This window comes from Echeneis naucrates, chromosome 5 (assembly GCF_900963305.1).
Source record: "Echeneis naucrates chromosome 5, fEcheNa1.1, whole genome shotgun sequence".
NCBI lineage: Eukaryota > Metazoa > Chordata > Actinopteri > Carangiformes > Echeneidae > Echeneis > Echeneis naucrates.
This window is the reverse complement of record NC_042515.1, coordinates 15,311,131-15,324,548: the sequence shown is the minus strand read 5'-3', so window position 1 is coordinate 15,324,548 and position 13,418 is coordinate 15,311,131. Positions and strand designations below refer to the sequence as shown.

At 43.7% G+C, this 13,418-nt stretch overlaps 1 protein-coding gene across 1 annotated transcript; it reads left to right on the top strand.

Annotated features, from left to right (window-relative positions):
- Positions 1-1,723: 1,723 nt before the first annotated feature.
- On the top strand, positions 1,724-11,550 carry dyrk3 (dual specificity tyrosine phosphorylation regulated kinase 3). The gene is made up of 6 exons (XM_029501507.1): positions 1,724-2,611; positions 4,592-4,701; positions 7,608-7,813; positions 7,893-8,199; positions 8,308-8,724; positions 8,818-11,550. The coding sequence occupies exons 1-6, from the start codon at positions 2,569-2,571 to the stop codon at positions 9,547-9,549; spliced, it is 1,815 nt and encodes a 604-aa protein (XP_029357367.1). The 5' UTR covers positions 1,724-2,568; the 3' UTR covers positions 9,550-11,550.
- Positions 11,551-13,418: the final 1,868 nt, after the last annotated feature.

Below are 13,418 nucleotides of genomic sequence, written 5' to 3'. Positions count from 1 at the left end.
AGGTTCACAATTCTTATCCTGATTTGGCTGTTTTTGTCTGATCTTACTTTCAAAGGGCATTCAAAGTAAGGCATTAGACCAATAAACCCACAGGTGTCTGTGACAGGCTCTGAGGCCAAATACAGCCAGAACGCCCAGCCTCCACATGGACCTATAGGTAGCTTTGCACCTGGCCCCCCCTGTCTTGCCGTGGTTGTAAATTCATTGGCTGTGAAATTCACTGAGCTCAAGGTATAAGAGTTCACACTCGTGCCTTGAACTCTTTGAAAGGAAAGTGCAATAAGCAGATCAATTTATAGGCATTGTCACCCTACTCTCTTCATACAGCACCGTCTAAGAATAATCAGCATGGTCGAGCTGGCCTTAAGGGCTGGCTGCTACCCAGAGGATCACCTAAAACTGTGTCAGTATGCTTATTTATGGCAGCAAATATAGACAGGCCCCTTTTCTCACCTCTGAGAAAGAGCTAAGATTCGCATCACCCTCTGCCCAGCATGTATCACTGTCTGAATTTAGCCTGTCCCCCTGCTCATGCCTGCTGGATCTCACTCTGTTTGTCCTCTGCCCTGCCCCTCACTATATCTAGACGTGTATAGATCGGCAAATCCTCTCCAGTTTCAATAAGCGCTTCAGCTTGCGATAATAGGGTATGCAAGCTGAATGTCCAGCAGCACTTTGTGGGTCTGAGGCGAGGGCCTCTTGGCCCCAGAGCTGCTGTCTATCTCAGCTAACCTGAAGATTATTTTCTTAATCAGTCCTTTAAAAATGTACACATTTATAAGATATCACTAAATCGTGTAATTCTCCATCACAATATCCCCAGAGAAGTTCAATCCAACATCTTATAGTAGTCTGTTTGTCTAACCAGACCTTACTACAACACAGCAGCAAAAAGATGTTTGTGTTTTAGAAGACAAAATTGATGACTTTCCAACACATTTCCATCCTAGTATTGCTCAACCACCGGCCCGGCTCAGCTGGGCCAGCGTCAGCAAGTATACATGCTGACGCTGCTCTGTAATGTTTTATACAGCTTCATATTGTTTTATACAGCTTCATATTGTTTTATACAGCGTTATACAGTTTTATACAGCTTCATATTGTTTTATACAGCGTTATACAGTTTTATACTGTTTCATACAGTTTTATACAGCGTTATACAGTTTTATACTGTTTCATAGTTTTATACAGCTTTATACAGTTTATACTGTTTTATACAGTTTTATGCAGCTTTATATTGTTTTATATTGTTTCATACAGTTTTGTACAGCTTCATATTGTTTTATATTGTTTCATACAGTTTTGTACAGCTTCATATTGTTTTATATTGTTTCATACAGTTTTGTACAGCTTAATGTTGTTTTATATTGTTTCATGTAGTTTTATACAGCTTTATACAGTTTATACTGTTTTATACAGTTTTATGCAGCTTTATATTGTGTTATACAGTTTCATACAGTTTTATACAGCTTCATATTGTTTCATACAGTTTTATACAGCTTCATATTGTTTTATATTGTTTCATACAGTTTTATACAGCTTCATATTGTTTTATATTGTTTCATACAGTTTTATACAGCTTCATATTGTTTTATATTGTTTCATACAGTTTTGCACAGCTTTATTTCGCACTGCATGCTGCAGTAAATGGTTGCAGCCTCCCTCTCTGCCGCTGGGGGCGGTGCGGAGGCTAAGTACCGCCCCCCCAGCCTGCTGACTCCGGGCTGGGTGAAGACGCCCTTAGCAACAACACACAGCTGAGCTGAATAAGATAGTCGGACGGCAGCGAAGAGGGATTAAACGCCGCCGCCGCCTTCCTGTGCTGGTTGTACTGGTGAAGCTTTGTTGGCGGGGGATGCTCCGGTTGTTTCTGCACCGGCCGTGATGGGGGCAGCATCGCAGCTAGCGTGCTAGCCCGTCTCGGCTAGCCTTTCACCCGAAGACGAGCGAAGCAGCTCCGAGCCGCCCCGCAGGGAGGACGCGATCCTCGGGGTTCACCGAGCTGTAGCATCGCTGTTTGCTAGCTGCTAAAAAAAAAACACCTCGCCGGGAATAAGCACGGGAATGGTGCTCTGGATCGACTCACTGCACCGACAGAGAAAGGCGAGGGCTACCCGGGTCACACCACCGAGCTGTGCCACCTGGACTCTGGCTATTTTTAACCCAGGGAGCGGCTGTCGGCCGGACGACTGTTTTTGTGGCCGTGAGAGCTAGCTGGCTGGCTAGTTAGCCGAGGGAGACGACCCCCCACCGCCTGCCTGCTCGGGTTTTTCGTCGGCTTCCCAGGCTCATGCCAACCGGGGCGAGTGTGAGAGCAACACGCTGACTACACCACTCTGTGCTTTCAAGAAAACAATGTTAGATTACAGGCGAAGCCAGGAAAAGCCGAGGTAACCCCCCAGGAGAGAGTTCAGCCGCCGGGACTCCGACTGAGCAAAGTTTTGAATGCGCCCAGCTCAGTTTGCTACGTGACTCTCATCTTAAACTTTTTGTTTTTGCACTTTCTTTTCTTTTTATTCGGGTATTTGTCCCCACTTCGGATGCTGGCGTCACATATAAACTGCAGTCATGATGATAATAAGCAGAAAGCCGGAGGGCCCGATAGCAACAGGTAACCACAACAAAGAGGCGCATTATTTGTTCGATGCTTTCGGTCCTTTGTTTTCTGTCCTCCTTTTTTGCCACATACCTGTTTTAACTACATGGAGACTGCTTAGAAAATGCCACACTCAAATGCCTTGTGCCTAAAATGTCTGCTTGACGGATTTTTCTCTCAGCTCCGCTCACCTGACCGTCAGACAGACATGTATCTGAGGCCCTTCACAGGAAGAGGGTATAAACATGTTTCAATTTGGTTTGCAATTCCTTATCAGTCACGACACTCCTGTTTGGCAATGTTATGATAAGACTCCATGTTTGTCAACTACATCCTCTGCTGTTGCTGTCTTTAAATATGCTCCATCCCTGTGAATAATAAAACAATAACAATTATTGTTTTATTAGTATCTTGGAAATGACGTCATTTTTGCTTGTCTCTGTGTCCTGTGTTTTTGGACACTAGTCATTTTGTGAAAACACTGTGGCATTGCTCTCGAGTTTCAGTTAAGTGTGCCCCATGCTGTAAAGTGTGCATAATGTTTGTCAGGAGACCGGAGGATACCCAGAAGCGGAGGACACAAAAATCAATTTTTTTTGCTCCACCGAAACATTTTATGACAGAGTAGCTGGATGTGTGTTTACTTGAACCTTGTTCTCTACCCTTAGCTGTAAAGAGGGGTGAGAGCTGACCACCAGCTGGATGTAGTAGGCTGGATGGCTGCTTACATAGAAGTTTGGACACTTCTAAAAAATGTTTTTGTTTTGTTTTGGGTTTTTTTGTCTTTTTTTTTTTTTTTTTTTTTTTTTCATGGAAAGGTTTGCTTGGATGTCGGATGCTGTACAGAAAATGCTGAGCCCCCACTGAGTGATTAGGAGTTTGCAGAGGGCTAATGGGGTCTATGCTTGCCTAATATCGTGTGTGTGTGTGTTGAACCCTAATGCCTCTGTTTGCTGTGCTGTGCAGGTCTAATGCGTCTGTATCCAGGCAGCAGGTCTAATCTGTCCTGGAGCTGGTCTGTTGACGAGCTAGTGCAAGGGACATGGGCTCTGACGCACCTGCACATGGCTACAGGACTCTCAGGGGCTGGTTAGACAGAACACCAACCCTTATGCTGTTTGTTGCGTTTGCTATTGAGCTAATCCGACACAATAGCTATGTAAATAGCTTAGAACCTAATTTCAAGCCATCAGAGATTATTCTGGCAGCCTTTACTTGTTTTTTAAATTGGCTGGTGAGACAAATCACAAGCCGATGGAAGTTGGTCATCTGAGTACCTGGCTTCCTCCTGCAGTCCCAAATGCCCTTCTCATCCATCTACTCCTGTCAGTATCACATCACATTAGGGGTTTGGCTTGATGCTACAGAGGTGAAGACACACACATACATACACACACACACGGCACCCTTAAACGACAAGCAGTAGCATCCTTTCATATGAGCTTCATTTCTGAGCACACCTGGTGTGTGTGCTACATGAATTGGCCTGAATGGACAGATGGGCAGACGGAAAGATGCTGTCGTCACAGAGGCATCTGTTACCCCCATTAGGCCAATAATACCACTTGCAGCGCTAGCGATCTGAGACCCTAAGCCTCATCTAAGCTGGTCAAGTTGGAGCCCTGGCCTTGGATACAAAGTACTGAACACAATAGATTCAGTGGTGTATCTGCTAATAATGGCCATCTCATAGTAAATGTCTGTTAGAATGCTACTACAGACAATATGCATCCCCGCTGCCCTGGAAAGAGCAGTGTAGTGGGGCTGTCCAGCTCGAGGCTTTGTTGGTCTGGAACAAGTCATTTGTTCAAGTCTCAAATGGGTTATTGCAATTGCTGGGTCGATTGATGAAATAATCAATGAGACTTTGCCTTGCTTGAGCAAACAAGGCATTTCCTTCCTCTGTGAAGAGGATTAGATAGCTTTTATCCCTGAGTGTGTTGCAGATTTGACACTCTCACGCTGATTCTTTTTTCTTCATATTTATCCCATCAGCACGCCATGGTGATGGCCTCTATGATTCGTACATGAGAACGGACCACATCCTGAAGGACGAAGCAGATACAAACAGTCCGTCTGGGCTGCCCCCAATGCCCAAACACACAGTAAGTATAAACACAAAGCCAGCAAAGCCTTATTTCCTGTACTGAAGCACAAGCTGTCTCCAGACATCCTGTTCCTTAGAGAGATATACCCCAATCAGCCCTCTTCCTGTTCATTCCCACTTCTCCTCCATTTGCTCTGCAATATCAGTAGCTTCTATCAAATCACATATTTTATCTTTTCTTTTCTACTTTGTGATATTGGGTTTACACCAGTAGTCTTATACTATTCAGTGAGAATATTTTGATCATGGGAATAACAGACTGCCTGAGGGGATACAAGGATGTGTTTCCACTCAGGCAGTTCCCCATGGCTCTATCACATCAGCCGAAATGTCCATCTTACATTATGGTTTAGAAAATACTGACATCAAACAGCAATTGTGCCTTTTCCTTGAAACATCCAAGTACTTAAATTCCAGTGCAATTTTACAGTTTTGAATTCACCAGCGTACAGTATATTGGCAAACTTCCCATGATCAGCACTTTGAGGCATGACAATCCTCATCAGGTCAGAAAATTAAAAAACGCAGTCGTCATCCCTTTAATATTTGTTTATATGAATTGATGAATCAATGGTTGTTAAAAAAAATATTTGTTAGTTACAGCCCTAGTTGAGAAATTTCTTTCTGATAAATCCTTTTGGCAAAAAATACACACAGAGATAGTGATACCCAATGGCCTGTCACACCAGCACAGGGGAAAGAAAAGCTGTTTTGATTTATTGTAAATATTTACTGGGCTTGAAAATGTGACCCACAAAGAAAATTGCCAATCAACATTCTCCCCCTTCTCCCCTTCTTCTGTCTCCTGTAATTCTTTTTCAGGGGGCTTACAGAGGTTAGGCCTAGTTTTCTATTCCAGTCCTGTCCTTCTTCCTTTGTATTTTCTGTCACGCTTACGGAGATAATATCTTCTGTTGAATGTGACTGACAGTAACATGCCCCAGTTCAGCATGTACAGAGCTCAGAGTTGTCCCATGCTCTATTAAAGTAGTGTCTGTGCGATGCAGGGACAAACTAATGAAGTAAATGGAGTATCCATTTATTATATCCTGATTTTGCTGATGTGTGTGACCAAAGTCTGTATTGCTCTTACATGTGTTGAGCTGTGTGACTTTGTGGGCTTGAGAGACAGGGAAAAGCATACTTAGGTTCATTGTGATAGCAAAGAGATTACCTCTTCTCCATCTGTTGCACTGCAAATTTGCACATTGAAGGCCCTTCACTCAAAGTAATACATGTTAAACAATGTTTCATTACCATCATCAGCCACTTTTTTTTTTTTCTCCTTTCTCTGTCAATTAATAAATAGTGTGTGTGTGGGTGCGGGTGTATGTGGCTGAATGGCTGCTACAAACACATTCACTATGTTTGTAGCCCAGCCTGCGGACAACAGCTGTGTGGCAGCCTGGGTCAGCAGCAGGGCCTCTGTAATAAGTTAAGACTATATGGTTACATGTATGGGAACCCAGCCTACATTCCATCTTTATTTTAGGACTCCAATTTACACACAAACACAGCCCAAGATGAGTCCTCTTTCAGTAAAATGTGTCAACACCTACTTTAATGTCTGTTTCCTTGTTGTGTTGTTTTTATCAGCTGATGTGGGTTCAGCTGTGTAAGTTTGAAATCAGAAGCTCCCTAAGACAAACACATTAAGGGCAAATTTCTCTCCTCCATCTAATGGGCAAACTGTGACAAAAAATAAAAGTGAGAGTAAAAGAGCCAACAGACCCACTGTGTCTGTGCATAGGAAAGTCACTCTGGGTTTAGGTCGGCGTGTCTTATTAACAGCCACATTGCCTCTACAGTTAAAGAGTGTAATTTAACTTTAATGACTGTCATTCCCTTGTGTTCCATAATCTTGTGGAAGGTTCTTTCCGCTGCTGTGAGAGAAAAGAGGGAGAGACAGATTGAGGAGGAATGAATTCCTAGGGTAGCTGTTTACTGGCAGGCGAGCGTAGTAGTAGGGCTTTCCATTGACCCTTCAAATCTTTCGTATTCTTTAAAGCAAAGGCCGACAAGTCACTTTCGGTCAAAACTTTATGGCAGTGTGTTTACAAGAGATTCAAAATATTGGGTTGTTTTAATCCAGGTATGAATGTGGCTGCTGTCGCTTGACATTGTTTCAGCAAAAATTACAGCTTTTGTTTTGTATGCTGTCATTTATTAATCTACTACAACATAAATGTTATCACAACTTAGATATGGTTTAGATAGACACAGTTTTTCTATTGGACACCCATCAAACTATTCAAGTGCATCAAAGCTCTGCACTGGATTACCTGAAATACTGAGCCAAAAATTGCCTTTTCCTTTCACCAAATTGTTAACAACTAGCAAACAAAGCAGTAAGCAGGGGCATGGGTTGTTTTTCTTGTTATGTTGTTCTCTTGAATTTCCAGTTGTTCTGGTTCATCCACCACTAGCTGCATCTGTTAGGGGCTCGCTGCCAGTGACATAGCTTGCTGTTTATATTTCAGCATGTATGCAACAAAACAAAATCCTGTTAGATCCCCTAGGTAGTTGCACATTTGACCAATTTGCACTAATGAGTTCATTTTGAAACGCTGTTTTCACTCTTCCTTGACTGTTTTTGTCCCTTCCCCACCCCACCCCCACTTGGCTATAAAATGAGCTTGAAAATTGGATTTACTGTATTTTGTTGGGGTTTTCTTTGCCCGAAGTATTGATGATTCACTCCAACAAAGGAATGTTTTGTATGTTTTGTGCGTGATTGTGTTGAGTGAACTGCAAGTTCCTCTTGCAGCCTTGAAGAAGTTCGTGTTTAACACAATTTAACCCTAAACCATGTTCAAAGACTAAATATTATACAGTGAGTGTTTATCACTTGGGTCTTCTAACATCCTTTACATATTGTCTTTGTCCCTCTTCTCTCTCACATAGGTTGTCAGTAACAAGACTGTGATGAGGGATCAGGTAACAGTAAGAGGCAGCCAGCTGAAGGTCAAGTACCTTTATGAAGATGCCACCAACAACCGAAAGATCAGTGCTGTAACTACTGCAACCACTCAGAACAGTGGGACCACTGGTCAGACTCACAGTAAACCGGCCCCAGCCTCCAGTTTGTCTAAGGAGCACAGTGTAGACAGGTGAGAACACTGCACACATGAAGACAAACCTTTAAACCATTTCACATACACTAGTAACAGCACTTCCTTATTTCCACAGCACTGAATCCAGTAAGGGCTCCTCCACCGAGTCCTCTGGTACCCACAGCGTTGGGACTGGAGGGAGCAGTGGGAAGCTGTGTGGCCCACTTACACCTGATCAAGCCCTCAGACTGTATCGATCTCAGCTCACCAGCCTGGAGCAGACAGAGATCCAGTCCTACCCAGACATCTATTTTGTGGGACCCAATGCCAAGAAGAGACCTGCTGTTGCTGGAGGCAACAACAACTGTGGCTATGATGACGAGCAGGGCGGTTACATTCACGTGCCCCATGACCACCTGGCTTACCGCTATGAATTTCTTAAGGTTAGACTCATGTATATTTTACCTGTGCCTCTGTAACAAATTCTGCTTCCTGTCAGATTTTTAGCTCACCAGAATTTCTTTTTTCCCCTCTCTTCTTGGTGTTTTCAGATTATTGGTAAGGGTAGTTTTGGCCAGGTGGCCAAGGTATACGATCACAAACTGCAGCAACACCTGGCGCTGAAAATGGTGCGTAATGAGAAGCGTTTCCACCGGCAAGCACAAGAGGAAATCCGCATCCTGGAGCACTTGCGCAAGCAGGATCGTAACGGCACTATGAATGTTGTGCACATGCTGGAAAACTTCACGTTTCGCAACCACATTTGCATGACCTTCGAGTTGCTGAGCATGAACCTGTATGAGCTCATCAAGCGCAACAAGTTTCAGGGCTTCAGTCTGCCCCTGGTCAGGAAGTTTGCACACTCCATCCTGCAGTGCCTGGAGGCCCTGAGCAGGCACAGAATCATCCACTGTGACCTCAAGCCGGAGAACATCTTGCTCAAACAGCAGGGACGTAGCGGCATCAAGGTAAGATGCCTAGCATAATCATGAATGTCCTCTGGAGCCCTTCTGGTATCATTCGTATTGACTCACTCTCTTCTCTCCACTCTTGCCTGCCAGGTGATTGACTTTGGCTCCAGCTGTTTTGAACACCAGCGAGTTTACACTTACATCCAGTCTCGTTTCTATCGGGCTCCAGAGGTGATTCTTGGTTCACGTTATGGCCTTCCTATTGATATGTGGAGCTTCGGCTGCATACTGGCCGAGCTGCTGACTGGCTACCCCCTGTTCCCTGGCGAGGATGAGGGTGACCAGCTGGCCTGTGTCATGGAACTGCTGGGGATGCCTCCTCAGAAGGTTCTAGAGCAGGCCAAAAGAGCAAAGAACTTCATCAACTCCAAAGGCCACCCACGCTACTGTGGAGCCAGCACTCTGCCCACGGGGGCCACTGTGCTGACGGGTTCTCGCTCCCGCCGTGGCAAGATGAGAGGTCCTCCTGGTAGCAAGGAGTGGAGTGCTGCTCTGAAGGGCTGCGAGGACCCCACCTTCACTGACTTCATAAAGAAGTGCTTGGACTGGGACCCCTCATCTCGTCTCACCCCTAGCCAGGCCCTCAGGCACCCATGGTTGTATCGCAGGCTGCCCAAGCCCCTGCCCGGGACCGAGAAGAGCCAAGGGGCCACGGTAAAACGAGCCCCTGAGCACCACAGCACCTCCTTCCCTTCTATCCTGGCCAAAGGGGGCCCTGGCTTAGGCACCACAGCTGCCAACAACAAACTGAGGAGCAACATGATGGTGGATTCAGGGGAGGCTATCCCTCTTCGCACGGTCCTTCCTAAACTTGTCTCTTAGGGGAAGGCAAAGAGAGAGAGTCCTCTTACCTCCTCTCTCTCCTTCCACTTCCTCCTCCTCTGTACTTCTCAGGAGGAGTCAGAGTGTGGGAGTACAAGGGGTGTAGGTTTTAAAACTTGTTTGGCTGTTTTTACTTGTTTTTTTACTGAGAGGTGTCGACACCCCAGTTCTTGGTTTTTAATATTAGCTAAGCGGAAAGAGACAATAAAAGAAATTCTGAAAAAGTTTTTATACAGAGGATTTCCTTGAGCGGCTGTGAAGTTTCTGTATACAGCCTCCTGATAAGGTTTGATTTAGAGATTGCTTTTTAAAATCTTTCTTGTGTGAGTGGACGGCTTCTCAAATGAGCAAATGTTTTTTGAGTTTGTGTTGTCACATGAGTGTTGTGTTTTAGTAAAACACACTCAAGCACGCTGTCACTTGCCTCACTTCACACTCTTAACACTCATTAGACGCCCCCCAGTTTTGGGGAGTGGTTTATGTGAGTAACACTTTTAAAGGGCTACAATGATCACTCTTATCAGGTTAGAGTTAGTAAACAGAGATTTATTCAGCCAACATGAGTTAATAGAAAGAAAGAACCATGTATTAGTGTTAAGGCCCTGACACACTGACAGTTCATCTATTTATAGATTAACATGAATGCCTTTGCACAGATTATGGGGAATTGGCATTATGTAGTGAATTATTATGAAAGCATTGTTTTAGCAATAATTCTTCACATCTTCACATTTCTAATTGTGATCTTTTTCTACCTTTCCTGATCCCTGGTGCTTGCATGTCAGCTCGATATGTGACATTAGTATGTGTGTGAGCTTTAGCTTCGTGGTGCTACTGTGAGAGACACTGAGGAGCCTATGACAAACTTTTTACAGCCCCCTCCTCCTCTCCCCAACTCCCTTGTTTAATTGGACAGGGACAGGGAATGGTAAGGGGGCACAGTAGCTACACTCAAACTCTGTCACAGAGGTGTCACTGTCACACTTGGTACTTCACAAACTGGTTTGCGTGAGACGGTGAGGCAAGAGATGGAGAGCTGCAAGTCATTGCACAAACATACCTGTGGGGTGATTGACAGGAAAGATGAAATGGAAAGTTAAAGTTTGTATAAATGCCACCCTGCCCGTGCCCCTGACTGGCTGCTGTGGTTGTTGGCAGCGGTACGTTGATACTAATAGAAGAATGGTGCAGGGGGAGAAGGATTATGGGGCAATATGAAGAGCAGTAGAGTTTATATGAGCCAAGATCTTTTTTTATTCTCTGGGGGAAGGTGGAGAGGAGTTGACGCGTTGGGCCAGCGATAACGGAGGGGTTTTATGGTACTGCAGAAAGATATGTTTCTCAGGGAGATATACTTGATACATCCCTTAATCTTATACCAACTGTGTTCCACTTACAGTCCTCTGTCCTCACTATAGATGATCATGCATGCAGTTCTGTCCAATGCAAGCAAGTGAATGCAGACAGAAGTGAGGCTGTGAAGGTTGTCTGCATGCTCCACAATCTGACCTATATTCTGTCTCCTCCCCCACCACCTCTTTCTCTATCCTTTTTCTTCCTGTGGGGCAGGAGAACCTCTTAAATGTACGCATATATAGTGAATTATGGTGCTCTCCAAAACGCACCCACACGCAGACACGCCCGGTGCACGTTGGTATGGACCACACGGCTCAAAGACTTTGTTCTCTTGTCTCTCCTTTTCTCAGTGAAACTGTCAGGGATTTCTACTCTGTCTCATTTTTTTTTTTTGTAGAAGTGGTTTCTATTGCAATTCACTCCAGAATATCAGAGGATATAAAATGCAAAAGTGGAAAAAGAAAAAGCTGTATAGTGTCATGTTGTTCTAGTGGTTTGCGATAGTAGGAGGGTGTTTGGTGTTCCAGCATGAAAAATCACAACCTGTTATCAGATTGAGTGACTATGAGAAGAGAAACTGTACAGTAACCAAATGAAGTTGTGATAGTTTCTTTTTCTAAAGAAAATAAAAAATATTGTTAACAGAAAGATGCTGCTGTCGCATAATTTCTGGTTTACATTGTTAAAAGAGGATTGAATTTTATCTTTAACAGGTCAAATGGTTGATTCCAGGACCTGCAACTTCCAGTAAGTACTGTTTACCAAGAGCCCGAAAAGAACCCTGTCTATAAACTTTAAAAAGATCTGCAGAGATAATCGGACAATGGATTAAAGAAACATTTGTCACCCAGGCTGAAGCTCTTGTGACAGTGACCATTGTCTCGTTGATAACTTGGCCCCATGTTATAAAATGGGTGTATCTCCAGTCGGCTCAGTCTCTGTAGTGACTCATGATGAAGTGAACTGAGTTTCAGTCACTGGTTAGGTTCCAGATGTGTTGAACATTGGTAAACAGAGGTGTCAGTGACATCGCCTCATTAATAAGCACATCCATGATGACCAAAAAGACCAGAACAGATTCAACAAAGCGTCCACGTATTTGTGAATATCTTCAGCCAACCTGGTCATAAGATATTATTTAACACTGTCACCCCAAAGGCTTATTGACTCCTCTTTAAATGGCTCTCACAGATAGTAAAATATTCAATATGTTACACTGGCGATACTTTACTCTCATACTTTTTACATAGCGGCCGAGCAGCGTCATATTATCATAAATTACCGCTTCAGTTGCGGCTTCCTTGCTGTGACATGTGATAGGGGACTAATGGGTTAACAGTGATGCCACTTTGTCATTCAGGTACTCAGTGTTGTCACTCAAGGAAACTTTCAACATAAATTTTAAATGGTGGAGCCTTATAGATAAATTAGTCTAATGTGTCACCACTGGTTGTATTTATCATATTTACACCAACATAACTTTATTATCTAGCCATGAAAGTGATTACCTTTAATGTGCCTCTGCTTTCTTACAGAACAGATCAACACCACTACCGGAAACACTCACAGGAAAAGAAGATGACTACACAACGATTGACTAAGCATGTAACACTGATGAGTCATGGAGGTTTACACTCACAGGCTGGTGTGATGAGGGGGGGAAAAAATCAGGTAAACAAACAGGAAGACAAATGGGAACCGGTTCAGCAATGTCACGTACTGACGAAGGCGATATGAGGGAGTGTTTTGGTGAATGAGTTCTTAGAATTTACAAGAATTTCATGCAGGTGTTTAATGCCAGCTGATTTTCAAATTATGAAAGAAAACCTTGTGCAAAGTGATGTGGGTATTCTCACTAGCCTGGCTGAGGCTCAGTCAATCAGAGAGTAATATTCAAATCAAATCACCATGATATCAGGCTGAATGTGGAGGAGAGAAGGTTCGTGTGTGTTTATATTGTTGTATTTGGCTTTACACAATAGTTGTGCTATACATGCAGCACTTAGTCTGGAGCGGATTAGTATTTTGGATTTAGTAGCTACACCAAAGAATATATAACCAATGTGTCACTCATTTCATGTTTCTGTCTTTGAGAGGAAAAAATAATATTTGTTTGTTTCCCATCAATTTGTAGTCTCTTCGCAAAAATATGTTCTCTCAATTAACAGTGAATTCTTATGTAAATGTAAATGATTGTCTTTCTTTTCTCCTTTTCTATTAATGTAGAAGCAGATTAGATCAATCCCATTAGACACCAACCTAGTCACCTCCTGACCATATGGTCTAAAGCTCCTTCGTCCCTGCATTCACTTTGGCACAGTGACTTCTATTCTCTGAACCTCCTCTACTCTACACTATACAAATAAACCTCACGTATAAGCCTCCTGTCTGCATGCTGCCGGGGTGTGGGGGGTGTGGGGGGTGGGGAGTAAGCGGTCGGGTGACAGGATCAGGTCTCTGGTTGCTGTGCAGGTTCTTCCTCTGCTGGTTGCTTCATGTTTTGTTCAAAGTGT

Coding starts and splice junctions, on each gene's coding strand:
- dyrk3 (XM_029501507.1), top strand. CDS start 2,569: ATGATGATAATAAGCAGAAAGCCGGAGGGCCCGATAGCAACAG. Junction 2,612..4,591: donor GGAGGGCCCGATAGCAACAG/GTAACCACAACA, acceptor TTATCCCATCAG/CACGCCATGGTGATGGCCTC. Junction 7,814..7,892: donor AAGGAGCACAGTGTAGACAG/GTGAGAACACTG, acceptor TTATTTCCACAG/CACTGAATCCAGTAAGGGCT.